We start from the raw sequence: 17,456 nt of genomic DNA on the forward strand, positions 1-17,456 counted from the left end.
AATGTGTATTTTACAAATTTGTGAAAACAAAAACCATTTCTTCCTTATGGTTGTCTTTTAACTCGTATTTTTAGACATTTCAAAGTTCCCGTAACAAATGAAAAATGTATTGAGCAAAAAGAGTTCTTTGATCAAACAATTTTTAAAAGAATGAAAATTAAATATATGCCTCCTTTAAATGTTGATCAAACTGAACCATCTGATCCTACTGAACCATCAATTTTTGAACCTTCACCTTCTGCGACACCTTCATCTCATGCAAAAAGAAAGAAATTTTCGACCAATCAAGACAATGATGAAGTTATGCAGAGACAGGAAGCTTTGGAGTTGCATCAACACACTTTTCGTGAAGATGTGACTCAACAACTATCTTCGATTCAGAAAGAGATCACTTCAATCAAGGATTTGCTCAACTCACTTTTCTGAACTATGTTGTCTAAACTTTCATACTTTATGGGTTGTAATATTTTAAACTTGTATCGCTATTTTGCTTATGCTATTTCTGCCCTTATTTTTTTTTTATTCTGACAAAGGGGGAGAAAAAGATAAAAGATAGCATTACATTGATCTTGCAAGAGAAATGCGAAATTAGGAGAAAAAGATAAAATGCATGAAGTAATGATGAATGGAAATGCAAACCAATCAATATGTGATTTATGTGCTTTGAAAGTACTAACTTTTAATATTTTGCAGCATATTGATAGGGGGAGTAAAATCTCCATCTATGCATCTAAATACTTTATCTTTGATTAAGTTTGTCATCATCAAAAAGGGGGAGATTGTTACGACAATGAAGCCATACATGATACTTCAAGTACAAGGTTTTGATGATGAGCAAGTGGAATCAACTGCATTTCAGCTAAGGCTATGAAGAAATTGAAGAATTCGATAAAGAATCTTTGAAGACTAGTGTGCAAATGTTTAATTCATTAAAAGTCTTAGATTCTTGTAAGAGCCTTACTTAGAGTGCATATTTAGGTTGCATTTCACCTTAAAAGTCTTTAGAAAAACTTTTCTAAAAGAAACACTCTTGAAAATCTTTTTAGAAAACTCTTTTCTTAAATTTTCATGTTTATTAGTCGACCAATCGACTTACCAGTCGACTAATCCTTTTGCGCCATATTTTCTAAAAAGTCATTTTTGTCAAATTAGTCGACCGAAGGTTTTATCAGTCGACTGGACAGAATGTCTGTTTTCTGGAAAATTAGCAGCAGTCGACTAATGGTTTTATCAGTCGACTGAACAGAACATGTGTTTTCTGAAAATTAGCAGCAGTCAACTAATGCTTTTATCAGTCGACCGAATAGAATGTTTGTTTTTCAAAAGATTTTAGCAGCAGTCGACTAAAAGGTTTTTCAGTCTACTGATGATATTATCAGTCGACTAACTTTTCTTAAGTCGACTAAGTTTCAAAAATTCAGATTTTCAAACGGCTCGATTAACAGATCAGTCGACCGACGATAACTGTCAGTCTACTAATAACTAACTATTAGTCGACTAACTGATGTTTCAGTCGACTAATTTTGCCGTTTTCCTGAAACTTCAAAAAGGCGTGTCTTTTCATTTTTCAAACGTTTTGATCATTCAAAATGGACAGTTTTGACACCCTTTCATACTCTCAACGTATGGAAAACTTTAACTATAAATATGAGTGCATTTTACACTCAAAAACAACAAGAATTCAATCGATTTGAATCATTTACTTATTGCTTTTCACTCCTATTCAGTCAAGTATTTGTTTTCTCACTCACTTGATATTTTCACTCAAATCACTTTGAGAGATAGTGAATTCATGAGTAGAGTATTTCAACAACCTCAAAAGTCAATTGCATCCCATTCGCATTCAAAAGAAAGGCTCATAGGTTGTATTGTAAGTTGTTACTTATTTTCTGTAAAAAGAATGACTTCTTGGTGTAAAGGAGTTGTTTGCTTTCAGTAGGGTTGTTACTGAAAGTGAGACCGGTTTTTGTCTGTGTGATCTTGTAGTTTACAAGGTTGATAGTGGAAATCTCAAGCGGGATTTGCTTGGGGACTGGATGTAGGTCGGGTTAGACCGAACCAGGATAAAATCTTGTGTTCTTTGTGTGTTTGCTTTTCGATTTGCAAAATCCTTCAATATTCCGCAGACAATATTTAAAAGCACTATTCACCCCCCCTCTAGTGCTCGTTGCCTCGATCCTAGTGCACTTTCAAACGTACCCTATGTATGGCATATATCTTGAATTGGGTTTCATAGGGGGTTGATCCTTGTGGATCCTCCATCGAGATCCAGATCCAAAGGTATTTATAGAGCTCGTATCAGTTTAATAAATTGATAAACATCCAAAAGTTAATCAATTATTCATTGTCGATGAATTTCTATAAAAATATCGAGAATAATCCCTTATGATTTCTGAAAAAACTAGAAAATTCACAGACTTTACACTACTCATGCATAACATCCACACCCTTGACTTGTTATACTTGTCTTCACCGATGGAGTGCCCGTATGAGCTAAAGGCTCCAGAGCAACACATAATGGGTTTGGGTACATAATACTGCATCATGATGTGGTTGTTGCCCTAGATGGGTACTTGAGCTTCTGAGTCCTGATTTGCCTTGTGGGACAAGGTACATGAAATGATAAAATATTTAATTAAGAAAAAATCTTAAAACTCATTCATATGTATGGTCTACCTTGAAGAAGGTAGATGATACAACCTTGAGTGACACCAGTACATGCAGAGTCTCCTACATGTCTTACTGAATGCTTATGCGAGCAATGGAGTTACTTTTTGGTCTTGAGTCACTCGAAGTTAGGGAGGTCGGGGATATCTAAGTGCCCTAAGTGATATATCCCTAATATTGTAGTTAGTCCTGAATGCATCCTTACTAAATGTTTATGCCTTTGCATGAATTCTCTCGACTATAGGTCTCCCACTTTAGATACCTAATCTGTTAGGCACTTCAGAAAAGTGATTCACATGGCATAATAAACACCTATCCTGACCTAATAAGATATGAGGATTATACTCAAGTACCCAAGGATGTTAATTAAAAAAAACAAGACATGTATTGACACAATGAATGTTATTTATTCTCTAATGTTGAGATACATATTTGCTATTTACATTAATGTTGAAATACATGTTTGCTATTTGCATTAATACTGAAATACATGTTTGTACTTTATTCTGCTTCAATTATGTCATAATTATATTAATTATTGAACTGTAATATCATGTTTATGGTGAATGTTCTAGCATGTACAATCTTAATGTTAGTGGTATAAACTTATCGGCTTTCATAAGTCTGGTCTCATTTTTTAGGGATTTCAAGCAATGAAAGATTTGCAGTAAGGTGGCGCGATGCAGGGGCGAGCCCAGTAAACCATGTTTCTATCCTTCTATCAATCCTAGGATGTTTTATCTTTTTGTATCTCAGTTAGACAAAGATGATTTTTGACTCATATGTGTGGACATGTTTGTATTCAGATGATTAATGTTACGTTATGATTTAAGTTGAAATGATAATGCTTTTATTTTAATTCCTGTAGAGTTGGATTCTCGATGAAATCTTTAATGTGCGAACCTGAATCTAAGTCCGAAGAAAAAATGGATTCAGTCCAGTTAAGAGTTAGTTGCTATAACCCACCCAGGGTTGTCCAATTCAAAAGTTAAAACTATTTTTGTTAAAACTAAAACTATTTTTGTTGTGTGTTTATCCTCTCATTCGAGTTGGATTATATTTTAAAAATTAATAATTGAAAATTTTCACTTATTTCAAGTTAAAAATCCAGGGGCTTTACACTCGTGATGTTGTTTGTCTCTTGAAGAGCAGAGGAATTCATTCAGAGGAGATGGTCTCTTGGCAAAGATCATATGGCTTCTCTACAAAGGCAGCCTGAGATGTCATTAGAGACCATCACACTCATATTCCTCATGCCCATCTGATATGGTGCAAGGCTTACCACTGCAGCAATCACCTTGTTGTTTGCTTACTATCATACACTGAAGTTGTTGGGCTTTGCAATGGTCAGCAGATGTTTCTGTGAGAAAGAAGAGACTGCAGATCAGCTGTTCATTAAATGTCGGGCCTCTCAAAAAATCTGGAAACACACATGTTATATGTTAGGCAAATGGGTCCACCACCGGGGGATTATAGAGAAATCACTAGATAGGTGGGGACACAGGTTTCTCTTCAACTTTGCTGAATAAGTCTTGGAGGGTTTCATTCCAAGTTATTATTTGGAAAATCTGGTATCGTCGTAACCTGATCACTTTCGAGAGCAAAACATTCACCAGCTCTCAGATATTGAGAGCGTGTCATACTGCGCACAGGGAACACATTGCGGATTTGCTGCAACCTTGATCATCCTGTGAGTGGAAATGGAGGAATAATGGTCACTGGGCTCCTCCATCGATAAATTGGGTTAAGGTTAATCTGTTCAGTCGGTACAGAGGTAGATGGCAACTTGGTTATTCAATCCGGGATCATCAAGGCCGGTTCATAGGCTTTGGGTGGGTGATCCATCAGTCCCCTCTTCATCTTAGAGTGTGGCAGGCTTGGATCAAGGTGTTAGATTACATATCAGAAAATCAGAGCATCGTCATTGATACGTCTAGGAAGGATGTGGTGAATTTAATAAACAATTGGCTAGAAGGGAGGGGCCCTCTGGTCCCAGGCTTAGATAATTTGATCTTCCGATTGTTCAGATTTAACAGTCAAAATTCATTTTGTTCATGGAGAAATGAACTGTTTGGCTCAATTTAGTGAGAATAACCGTTTCATGGCCATTTCTGACGCTAATAGTCATTGGGCAAACATGAGACCTGAATGAACTCTATAATTTGTATTTTTGTTTGAATTCTGAATAAAACAGGTAGGGATCTTGCCTAACCCCAGCTTTCTCTCAAAAAACAAATCTTGAAGAACCTCGATCTTTCAGAGGGTGCAGAAGTGCAGGAGAATAGCACAGCAAAAAAATGAAGGTACAGACATTACTATAACACAGGCACGGCAATGGACGTTGAAGCCTCACGCGAGGAATCTAGCGAACCTAGGTCCAGTAACACCATCAGTGCTGAGAATCTCACCTTGCCAGTGCCGGGAAAATTTTCGGCAACAGTTGCCGGTTCCTCAGAATGGCAAGGTGCAGTTATGCAACCACACATCACATACTAATCAAACGGGTGTGGCCCAGGTGGCAGTGGGCATTTTGCCAAGTGACAAGTCAGATAGGGACCAGCCTAACCACCCTGGCGAGGACCAGGTGGCACCTTGTGACTTGCTGAGTGCCAAGTCAGATGGGAACCCCAGCATGGGGCTAACCTGGTAGCCACGTCTGCACCCCAACCTCGTGCTGTTTTGACTGAACCAAGTGAGGGTTATTTTCACGGGACTCTTGAGCCAACAAACCTTACCTTTGCAGCTGCCACAGAGACATCTACAGGTCGGCTTACACAACGTCTCCTGGGTCATCACATAAGGTACGCTCCTCAACTACCAACGGACCCCATCGACGACACAAATCAGGAGCCTTCGATGTAACAAAACCCCTAAATTGTGTGGCCTCTTCGACTGGCATCAATGACTGAACAGCACGCCTCCAGCGATGTCTGTCTTTAAATCGGGCATTATATAGATTCAGGTCATAACTCCCATGTTAATCAAGAGGATAAACCCTGGTTTGATATGAGTCCTGATGGGGCTCCCACATTGTAAATTTGCTTTTTTATGCTTTTATCAATAAACAGGTAGGGGTCCGCCTAACCCCAGCTTTCTTTGTCGAAAAAAAGAAGAAAAAAGTACAGATCTTACAGTTAAAGAATAACTAAAATCATAGAGACCCCCCCCCCTCCCTCCCATTTCTTCTTGAGAATCGGTGACATTCAAAATTCAAGGTACATAAGCGGTCTTGCATACATACGGCAATACAATCATCTCACTAGGATACAAGAGCAAAATTTTAATTAAGCTGATGAATGAGAAAGGAAAAGTGCATTCCCGTTTCTGGTCAGAAGTCTGCACATTGCAAATCAATCCTCCACGCCATCTATACATGTCTTTAGATTGTCGAATGTATTGAAGCTTTATAAAATACAAGTGCTTTGAAGAGTCTACTTGCCCATTCACAATTTCGTAGCCATGCCGATGAAGAACTATTTGTTTCTTATGACATGCTGTGTTCCAACTATTGGGCGCCTCAGATATTTGAATTTCTCTGTTCATTTTATCTGTGACAGGCAAGGGAGGGAGTATCATCCCAATGTTTTGTTCGCTACCAGGCCTCAAATTTTTGAACAAATTTCAAGCTTGTACCTTCCCTCCGTTCATTTAACATGCAAGTCTTCTTTTCTCCTGAACAGCGCTCTGATAATTGGGATCACAACTAGTAGTGACAACTGAACATGCTCAGAGCTACTGACCTTGATACAAGACTGACCCATCTGCCTGCTGTTCACATTTGCCTGGACAGACATGCTTGTGCCATGGATTGGATGAAAATCTACCTGCAAGCTTCCTCCATATACCATCTCTTTACCATATGACAAAATAGTCAAAGCAACCGTGGCTTTTTCATTCCTGACCGGATAGTCCCTGCCTCTTAGTGACATTTCTAAACTCCCTCCGCATGCCATTTCTCCATGACCCATAATGCCACAAGCATTTAACACCAGTTTCAACCTTTTTTTCATCAACAAAGAGTCTTCAAGCTTTGCTCCGAGAAAGACATTGTCACAAACTGATGTAAGTGAAACCGCACCACCGACCTTGTTCTGCTTGAAGCTTCTAACTTTTGTATCCCCACGAACAGTGCAAAGAAGGCTACCATTGGAAGCTTGTATATCCACGCCTCCATAAAATGAGGCCCCATTCTCAGTCATACAAGCAGTCATACAATCAGTTTGAAAACTAAAATTCTGCTTCTCCTTGTTCACCTGTCCCACAATGAAGGCATGGAGATTGTTTCCTGAGATCAAGGAGGCTTCCATATTAACTCCATCAAAACCAATATCATGATCCCAACCTTGTGAATCTAGAACAGGCCTCACAAGCCACTTATCATTACTCTCCAGGCAACGGTACCTATAAGCAGGATAATCTGAACCAAAGGTTTGTGGAATGACCATATCTGGCAGCGGAAATACATCTGGAGGTACATCCCTATAATTATCATCCACTGTGGATGGTCCATTATTGGAAGCTCCACTACCACTGCGCTTCTTGCATTCTTCTCTCCACTGCTTCTTTAAGTACAATGTCTCACGATAATGCAGCTCATCCTGATAATCTTTCTTCTGAGATTTAGACAACTTATCAACCTGTGGTTTTGTTAGTATAAGAATGGCAGGTAATTTGTCATACTCGTCTTGCTCTTCTGAATCAACCAGTCCTGCATCTTCATAACTACTCACAACCTGCATTTTCGATGCAGAATGAGGCTGTAGAAGTGATGAGAGAAGATGTGGTAATGACGGTAATCGTATGTAGGTTTGTCTTTCTTGACTGCTGTGTTTGAACTTTAAGATGGCATTTGCATCTCCTAAGACCTTGGAAGAAACAGTCAAGAGCAGGAATTGACGCTTCCAAACTTGACCATTTGGAAGAACTTTCTCCCCTTCTCTGTTGGTTTTACATAAATGATGATTCTCCACTAGCAACACAGGATTCAATAGCTGTGTATCACCAAGTGCCATGTGTATATAGTGTTGAACCAGATTGGTGCACTGGTTTACAAACAAGTCATAACCAACTGGATACCCATCAGGTCCTTCTGGAATAGTGGAAGAATGGGTCATCACAAGGATGGTATTAAACCATATTGCAGAGCCAAAAGTTTCTGTTATACGCTTCAGTAATGAAAGGTTGCCATAACCCATATTGATAACATCAAGGCGGTCAAAATATAGAACAATATCAGGATGAGAATTTTTGATAAATCTCTTGACTGAAAGCAGGATTTTCCTGTTCCTATCTTGACTACAAGAGGAAGATGAAAGGCCTGGTGTATCAATTACCTTGACTTTGATCCCGCTCACCATCCCAACAACCTCCTGAATCTTGGTAGTGGATGGTTGGAAAGCATTAGTCTTGGTTTCTGTCTGATTGAAAATAGAATTAATGGTTGCACTTTTACCCACACCCGTTTTCCCTAGAACAAGAATTGTAAACGAGAATTCTAAGTCAGCTTTACCAGTGGACTCTAGGTCCAATGCTGCTGCCTTAGCTCTATCAATTGTAAGAAAAGCTCTTGATTCGGATGACCCAGACTGTATCAGCCCAGCAAGTTGTAATCGATATAGAACCTGTGAAACCACAATATTTTCTGCTGATAGACCAAGTCTATGTATAAGTCGCAGGAACTTTATCTGAAGTGCCTCTAATAATGCCAATGTATCACCGTTTCTGTGCCCAACATTAAAGGCAGGCAAGTGAGAACTCTCAGATGCTGCAGATGGTGGAGAATGAAATTCATCCAGTGGACTATCACAGGCAGAGAGACAGCAAGGGCCTGCAGGCTCCAACAAAGATTCACTAGCAAATGCATTTGGATCTGGGAAAAAAAAATAAAAAACAGCAGCAAAAACAAAATCAAGACTCTTAAGACACAATAGGCATTCATCAGGACCGGTCTTGTCTAATAACGCGATAGCATTTCAACTGGAAAGCACACCCTACTTAATCATATTTTTAGAAAATTAACACTATCCAGAGTGGACCAAACAAAGCCTATAAACCACAAAAAAGTCTGCGAGTTAAGTTCTAAGATCTTTGATGCAGCGCATTTGGACCAATCCGGATGTACGCGAGGAGCAGGACCCGATCCAGATTGTCATGCTCACGACCCCCAAGCCAAAAACGCTCAATTTGGGTCCAAATGGGGTCTAAGGGCAAAACTATCATTTCACATTTTAAATTTTCTGAGAATTTTGATCACTTACATCTCAAAAAATATTTTCGTTATTTAGTTTTCAAATTATGTTGTATTTGAATTTTAAGTTGTAATTTTTAATTTTATTTTTTATAGGAGCCGTATTCTACGGATATGAATAGTTCTAGTACCATGTAGAATCCGTTTACTAGACTCTGTAGTAGGTTTTTAGGTAGATTTTTTTTTTTAGAATCCAAATCTTGATCCATTTGAGAGCATGTGCCCCAATATGACAAATGACTCCATTTGAATAGTGCCTTAAAGGAGGTGGTCACTTAAGTGGCCAACCATGACTAGCTACCTTTCCTTAAAAACGATTGGGCTAAAGAGGAGGTGCCGCCCACCTTGGCCCATCCTTCTCTTGGTTCCTCATTGGCCAGCCAAAAAGAGAATGAGACAAAATAATTCAAAAAGGGACTTCTCATTGGCCACCAAGGAGGTGGCCTCCCACGTATCCAATGAGAGGCCATGCTACAACTCCACATTTAAAACCATTCCAGAAAAAAAAAGTCTTTTGTCTAATTTTGAAATTTAAGAATGAAGAAAATAAGAGAAAAAGACATGGTGGACAAAACGTGAGCTTGTGGAGGAGAGGATTTTGACTTGTGTTGAATCTTGTGGGTGAATGAATGTGAGGATTGAGTGTGAGCACTTGTGACTTGAAGGAGTCGATTCTATGTGGTTTGGAGAACTACTTGGAGTCATCAAAGATTGAGAACGCCTAAGACGTTTCCCCCATTTGGTGTCTTGTGTAACTAGACGTGAGGGCCAGCTTGTTGCAGTGTCTTGGCATAGCTGGGTGTGAAGACCAGCCTTTGCAGCCCTTTGTGGTGTTTGTACCTCGTGGTTGGTGTGGAACCAGATCACCACCGAACTGGTCTTGCAGCAAATTGTGGCTGGTGTGAATCGAGCCACTACTGTACCAGACCCTGCATTTCCCCTCTGATAGTGAACCGTTTTTGTTGAAACCGAGTTTGAGGCTGCGTTTTACCCAGATACTGATGGCGAGGTCGGCGATAAAGTCGATCCATGATCCGAGATCCAAACGGATCTTAATGCGCGGAAGAGGATGTGTGTGTGTCGGGCGAGTCTAACTCACGAGACCGAACAGAATGATTTGGTTCGGTTGGGAGCTAAGCGGGTTTTCAGTTCCCGAAGTTGGAGCTAATGTCCAACAGACCCAGGATGGACAGAACACCCTAGACAGTTGTCCGGGTGAGGGAATTTGGTCTGAAACTCTACAGACAAGACAGACAGGTGCTGCAGACCCGCCACGGGACTGACAGTCAACTACGGATGGGATTTCGGACCCCAAACGATTGAATCTGAGAAAACTCAGAACATCAAAGTTGTTTGTTTTTGTATTATCTTTCCAACGAACTAAAATTTGCAATTTTTGGAGAAACACACAGGCCAAAATACACTGATGTGTTTTCTGTTTTTAAACTAACCGACTGACAGTTTGAAATTTCAATAGGTTGGGAACATGCGCAGATTCGAAGGCTTAGCAGTCTGAATCACAAAAAGTTGAAAACATACAAGTTGTGAGGAATGGCAGTTTTCCATAACATCAAAAATTTTGAAAATCAGAGCAGTATTGACTGAGATACGCATCAAAGACAACACGATATCAAGAAAAAGAAATGACAATCTTTAATGCAAATTTCAATCAGTCAACCAAAACTTGCCAGGAATTTTAGCCGCGTTATGTTGCGGATTCTGGCAAAGTGGTAAACAGAAATGTTATAGAGGCCGTTCTTAGCTTTCCAACGAGCTAAAGAACGCCCAAATCAGACCAATATCTAGCAAGATAAAGTCTAAACACCGAAAAAAGGTCAATCAATCTTGAATGCAGAAAACGCACACTGAGTGCCCACGCAAGTTTTAGTACTAGTTTTATTTAAGATGATTAAAAGTTCAACCTGCATGAAAACACACTTCTAAAGGTTGATTCTCCAATGTGTGTAACCCTTCCTCCAAACCCAACTCCGGTTAGAAATACTCAGCTATAAAACAATGATATTCCACCACACAAGCTTTTCAACGAAAGATTTCTCAAAACCGACTTTCTTTGAAATGCAACAAATTTCAATCAAGATGCAATAACGTTCCAACTCAGTGCATAGATAACAGATTCAAAAGACACTACAGCAACCACAACAAAGCTTCACACAACATTTGGGGTTTAGTCAAACCGATGGAACCGTAGATTGTCCAGTTCAAGCCACAAGCACTTCTTCACACTTCAATGGTCACCAGACGAAAGTTGCAGTCTAGTGCTGCTATCCCGGCACACACGCAGTCCTTTGGGGCCACGAACCACTCGAAAGATGCTTCCGAACAGCAAGGTGGGACGTCTTTCACGTCTAGCAAGGCACCACAATGTAGGAGGTCATCTACTTGGCTCCTCCAAGTTCCGAAAACTCCCAGTCCAGCTCCATAAAGGCCACTCTTCTTCACGTTTTTTTCTTTTTCACAAAAACTTGTAGAAAAGTTCTTTAGACAGCCAAGAACCCTTTGCTGGACCTCCATTAGAGCTCTTAAGCTCTAAGGAAGAGAAGTTATGATGGAGGAGGGGGCCTCTCCAAGGCTGCCGCCCCCCCTTCTCCAATCTCCTTACAACTAATCCTCATGGAGGGGGGCTTCTCCAAAGCTGCCGCCCAACCTTGTCCATTCAGCAAGCACCATTCAAAAAGGCCTTATAACGAGCCTTCAACAGCTCATTTGACTTTTGAGTCAAATGGATATTTAAAAATAAGGCTAAAGACGTCTACTAGGGGGCGCCACTTATGTTTTGACGGGTTTGGATCTTGGGTAAGATCCAAACTCGTTACAAAGTGGATCCTCCCCACAAAGCTTGAAAAAATTATATATTAAAAAAGAAAAAAACTACCCTATAAACTCCATACACCCTCTAGTGCCACAAAAAAATCCTACAGGGCACTAGAACTATCTAGATCCGTAGAATCTGACTCCTAAAAATAAAAATAAGTAACATTTCTAATGTGATTCCACACTTGTCAAAATAGAATTGAAACAGCAAAATGCAAATATTGATGGACACGAGTTACTCCGAGGATCCGATTGGACCAGAGATGTCCTGAATGGGTTCGGATCGTCTCGGGTAACGATGCCCTGATCGGGTCTGGAGAGTTGGATTAGGATCCAACTCGTCTTCAAAGCATTGATCCGTTGGATCTGCTAGATGCTCTGCATCATCCCCCCAGGTTGAAAAGGCTTCGTCCTCGGAGTCGAATCCTCGTCACACGCGTTACTATGGTACCACTCCAAATTCTTGACATTGAACACATCCAAGGTTTTGAAATGAGGTGACAATTGAACCCTGTAAGCATTAGAATTAATAACATTAGTAATTGTGCAAGGACCAATGCGTTTAGGCGCCAACTTACCATGCATATCTGGAGGTAAACGTTCTTTAGTTAAAGTAACCCATACCAGATCGCCAGTTTTAAAAAGTACCCGTCGATACTTCTTATCATAACTAGATTTGTACTTACTGATGCTCTCTTGAAGTTTCTGATGTACCTTTTCATGAATATTTTGCAGAAAAGAAACACGATCTTGTACAACATTTAAAATTGGTTCAACAACAAGAATATGAGCTAAATCCACCAGAGAACAAAGATTAAAACCATAAAGAACAAAAAAAGAGCTCAAACCAGTAGAACGATTCACAGATTTATTAAATGCAAATTCAGCTTGTGCAAGTATGTGCGGCCACGACTTGGGTTTATCATTTATTAATGCTCGCAAAAGATTTCCTAAAGACCGATTCACAACTTCAGTTTGACCGTCGGTCTACGGTTAATGAACAGTGCTGAATTGTAGGGTGGTTCCTAACTTTTTCCCATAATTGACGCCAAAAATGTCCTACAAATTTAACATCTCTATCATAGGTGATGGTTTTGGGAATGCCATGTAATTTATAAAAATTTTTGAAGAATAAATCAGCAATATGAGATGCATCCATGGTTTTCCTACATGGAATGAAATGAGTCATTTTTGTATATCGATCAACCACCACAAAAATAGAATTAAGACATGCGAGGTCTTAGGCAATCCTAGAACAAAATTCATGGTTATATCTTGCCAAGGTTTCTCCGGAATAGATAACGGTAGATATAACACTGCGTTGGTGATATTACTCTTAGCTATATGACGTGTGATATTTTTCAACAAATTTATTCACGTCTTTACGCATATGGGGCCAAAAGTATTTTGACAACACTAATTTCATCATTTTATCCCTTCCAAAATGTCCCTCATTATGTGATTCAGAAATTAAGTGTCATCTCTGAGAACAATCCGGGATACAAAGTAAATTACCTTTAAAACGAAATTCATTGATTATCGAAAAATTATCATGGATGTGATCATTTACTTCATTGACTATTTTTGAAAAATAACTATCAAACTCATATAATGAAGTGAATTCTTCAAAACCCCAAACGGATAATTTCATTGTAGAAAGCATAATGATTTTTCTACTTAATGCATCTGCAATGACATTATCCTTTCTTGCTTTATGTTTTAGAACGAATGTGAATTCTTGTAGGTATTCGACCCATTTGGCTCTACGGGCATTCAATTTATGTTGACCATTGATGTACTTGAGAGCTTCATAGTCGGTATAGAGAATGAATTCTCGATGCACTAAATAATGTCTCAAATGCATCAATGCTCTAACGATCGCATAGAATTCCTTCTCGTAGGTGCTATACTTTAGATTAGCTTCATTCAGTTTCTCACTAAAATAAGCAACAGGCTTACCTTCCTGACTCAAAACGGCACTTATACCTACACCAGACGCATCACACGATAATTCGATGGTAAGTTCAAAATTTAGTAGAGCTAGTATGGATGTCGAACACAAATAGGATTTCAAGAGCTCAAATGACTTCTGAGCTTCAAGATTCCATTGAAAGGTCTTCCCTTTAATACAGTCCATCAAAGGTGCAGCTATACTACTAAAATATTGAATAAACCTCCTATAAAAGGAAGCTAAACCATGGAAGCTATGCACAGCAGTGTGTGAAGAATCCTTACAAACAATCAAGTTTTCCAATAACTTGATACTTCAAATACTCAAAACAAAATAAATGCACAGTGTTTATAAGCTTTACACTACAAAAGAAGTGCAATAGGTGTTTATAAGTTTTACACCACAAAAGAAGTGCAATAAATGCACAGTGTTTGTAAGCTTAAGGAGACAACTCCTTACTTTAATACTTACATTCAATGGGCTCACATAGCCCTTATTTATAAGCACACTTAAAGAGTCGTTGGGCTATTCCCAATGGCTCTTATTAGAGACATTGGGAATCAGCCCAATGTCTATCTTTTTAAACTGTGTACAACAGACAGTGGCTGACTGCACTGACTGTGTACAGAAATATTACATAAAAGAACAAAAATAAAAAAATTACAAAAATAATAAAAAATAAAGAGGAATTACAATCATATTCAAAAACATGAATATGCGTAAAATATAAAAATGACTAAAATACCCCTATAGCTAATACATTGTCTTATGAATTACAATTTAACACTCCCCCCCCCTCTCAAACTTAGGGCAAGATGACCGAAAGTTTGCTAAGGAGGAAATTGAACCGCGGAGGACACAAAGCTTTGGTGAAGAAATCTGCCAACTGATATTCTGAAGTTACATATGGAAGATCTATAACTCCTTTCAGATACGCTTCCCAAACATAGTGACAGTTCATTTCAATGTTTTTAGTAGTGACAGTTCATCTCAATGTGTTTAGTCTGCTCATGAAAAGTATGATTTTTGGCAATGTATGTTGCACTCTTGTTATCATAGCATAGCTTGGTGGGCCCTTCTATTGAGATCCCCATGTCTTCTAATAACTGATGAACCCATACAATTTCCATGGTAGTAGTCGCCATGGCACGATATTCAGCTTTTGTTGAGGATAGAGACATTTTTTTATGCTTCTTATATCTCCATGAAATCAACGAGTCTCCTAAAACACACAAAAACCAGTGGTGGAGTGACGGTTATTTGGGACACCTCCCCAGTCAGAGTCAGTATAAGCAATTACTTTTAATTAAGAAGAAGAGAATAAGAATACACCCTTGTTTAGTGTGCCCTTTATGTATCTCACAATCCGCAAGATGGCACTCATGTGAACTGATGTTGGTGCATGTTGGAACTGACTTGCAGTAATCGAGCCATCTCTTAAAAGATCCATCACTCTTAGTTTTTACCTTAAATACCCATCTACACCCTATTGTTTTCTTACCCTTACGAAGATCTTAGAACTCTCAAGTCTTTGCCTTGTTGAGAGCTGAAAGCTCACATTTCATTGCTTTCAGCCATTCATCGTTCTTTTTGGCTTCTTCGAAGTTTTTGGGTTCTATATAGAAATGAATAGCGCTAAGGCAGGCTCTATGTTTAGGAGTAAACGAATCATATGAAATAAACCTAGAAGGTATCTTTTTACTTCTCTCAGTTCTTTATAGGTTTTCATCATTTATTAAATTGGACCCACTAGGTTCACTGAATTTTTCAATTGCACTCTTAAAATTGTTTCTATCTCTATGGGTATATGTTATAGGATCTCTCAATGCTCCTTCATTTCTATGTTAGAGAGATAGGTGGATGGGAAGAGTCATCTTCTTTATCATTGACGTCATTATGAATGAAATCGTCATCACTATCATCATCATGTGCTAACATTTCAAATAAAAAAGAGTAATACATGTTTTCTTCAAAGGGTTCACTCCTTTCAAAACCATTAGCATCTTCCAGAAAACTCACATTTCTGAAAACATATAGCTTGTCATTCTTAATATCATAACAACGAAACCATTTTTGGGTTTCGGAATATCCAAGAAAAGCGCAGGCAATGGCTTTTGATGAAAGCTTATCGTTCTTGTCAGTAAGAACGAAGCATTTACAACCGAAAATTCTCAACCGACTATAGTCGGGTTTTTTGGTATACAATTTTTCAAAAGGCGAGATATTGTTCAAGTTTTTAGAAGATAGCCGATTTATCGCCCAAAAACCTTTTGGGATGTTTTGAGAAACAAGTAATATTCGAGTTGTCTCTATTATATGTTTATGCTTTCTTTCGGCTAATCCATTTTGTTGAGGGGTTTTCGGACAAAACCTTTGGTAAAGAATAACATGACTTTCAAGATAATTTTTTAATTCACTTGAACGGTATTCTCCCCCAGAGTCAGTTCTAAAAATTTTTAGATTTCCATTAAATTGATTTTTAATCATCATATGATAGGTTTTAAAAAACGAGAAAACTTCATATTTGTATTTAAGAAAATAAATCTAACAATATCTCGTGTAGTCGTCAACAAAAATGACATAATATGCAAAGCCTCCTTTTGATAGGACGGGTGTCGGTCCCCATACATCCGAATGGATAATTTCAAAAGGTCTTGTTGTAAACATAGATCTTTGACAAAAAGGCAATTTTTTCATTTTCCCAAGAATATAGTCGTTACAAGTGAAATCACTTTTACATAGACTTTTAACAAAAGGTAAATGAGAAAATTTTGCAATATTTGGATGTTCAAGTCTCTTATGCCACACATTAATATCCTTTTGTTGGACAACATTACAAAACGGGTTCTTTGGAATTTGAAGGGAATCGACATAGTATAGATTGTTCTTCCTGGAACCTTCCCCAATCAATCTCCCGGACCGGCGATCCTGTATCAAACATTTGTTAAATAAAAACTTTATATCACACCCATGATCCGAGAGTTGAGAAACGGAAAGCAAATTTAAGTTTAATTTAGGTATAAATCTAATTTTTGGAATAAAGAACCCTTGTTTTTCAAAATTTCCTATTCCTTTTACTTCAAAAGATGTTTCATCAGCGATTGAAACAAAAGATGGAGAGGGATTTTTTGAGTATTCGGAAAAAGAAGTAAAACTTGGGGTCATGTGAAAAAAAGCACCTGAATCTAAAAGCCAAGAGGTCTTACTGGGAGGAGAATAGGTTGACATGGCAGCTCCGGAAATAGCCCCTTTTAGAAGCGGTTGAAGTGCATCCACGATTTGTTGCAATGAGAGAGCTTCATTTGAAGATGACGAGCACTCTTCCTTTTGAGGTTTGGATGTAGTAGCCATGGCAAGTAACTTTTTCCACTTTGGGCAAATAGGCTTGATATGCCTTAGTTCCTTACAAAAATGGCATAAAAGTTTGCTATAATCCTTCTTCCCTCCTTGACCACTTGAGTTTTGATTCTTGAAGTGAGGAGACTTATAGATCCTTAAGTTGCTCTCCGGTTTTGAGATGGCATTAACTCCTTCATTTTCTTCATTATTGGAAGGTGTAGCTAGAACACTTAGGTTGTTCTTGCTTATACCCATATGAGTCTCTTCCCCACTTAGTTTAGTAATTACATCTTCAAGAGAAGGGGAAGTGAAGGCGGATAAAAGAGAAGACTGGATTTGTTCGAATTCAGGCCTAAGCCCATTTAAAAAAATAAAAAACATATCTTCTTCCAATTGTTTATGACGAAGTTCTATGGGTTC

The 17,456-nt window shown here is 38.5% G+C and overlaps 1 protein-coding gene across 2 annotated transcripts in view; it reads right to left on the minus strand.

Annotated features, from left to right (window-relative positions):
- Positions 1-5,846: 5,846 nt before the first annotated feature.
- Positions 5,847-17,456, minus strand: part of LOC149849177 (translocase of chloroplast 90, chloroplastic-like) — a 31,659-nt gene continuing 20,049 nt past the window's right edge. Inside the window, exon 2 of one of the 2 annotated variants that reach the window (XM_090013540.1) lies at positions 5,847-8,494. In XM_090013540.1, the coding sequence (XP_089869666.1) occupies positions 6,312-8,494 (2,183 nt within the window). In that variant the 3' untranslated portion in view covers positions 5,847-6,311. Of the gene's footprint in view, positions 8,537-17,456 lie in introns of both variants that reach the window. The other variant, XM_090013532.1, reaches the window with a different exon arrangement.

This window comes from Nuphar pumila, chromosome 1 (assembly GCF_984573655.1).
Source record: "Nuphar pumila chromosome 1, dmNupPumi1.hap1.1, whole genome shotgun sequence".
In the NCBI taxonomy this organism is placed as follows: domain Eukaryota; kingdom Viridiplantae; phylum Streptophyta; class Magnoliopsida; order Nymphaeales; family Nymphaeaceae; genus Nuphar; species Nuphar pumila.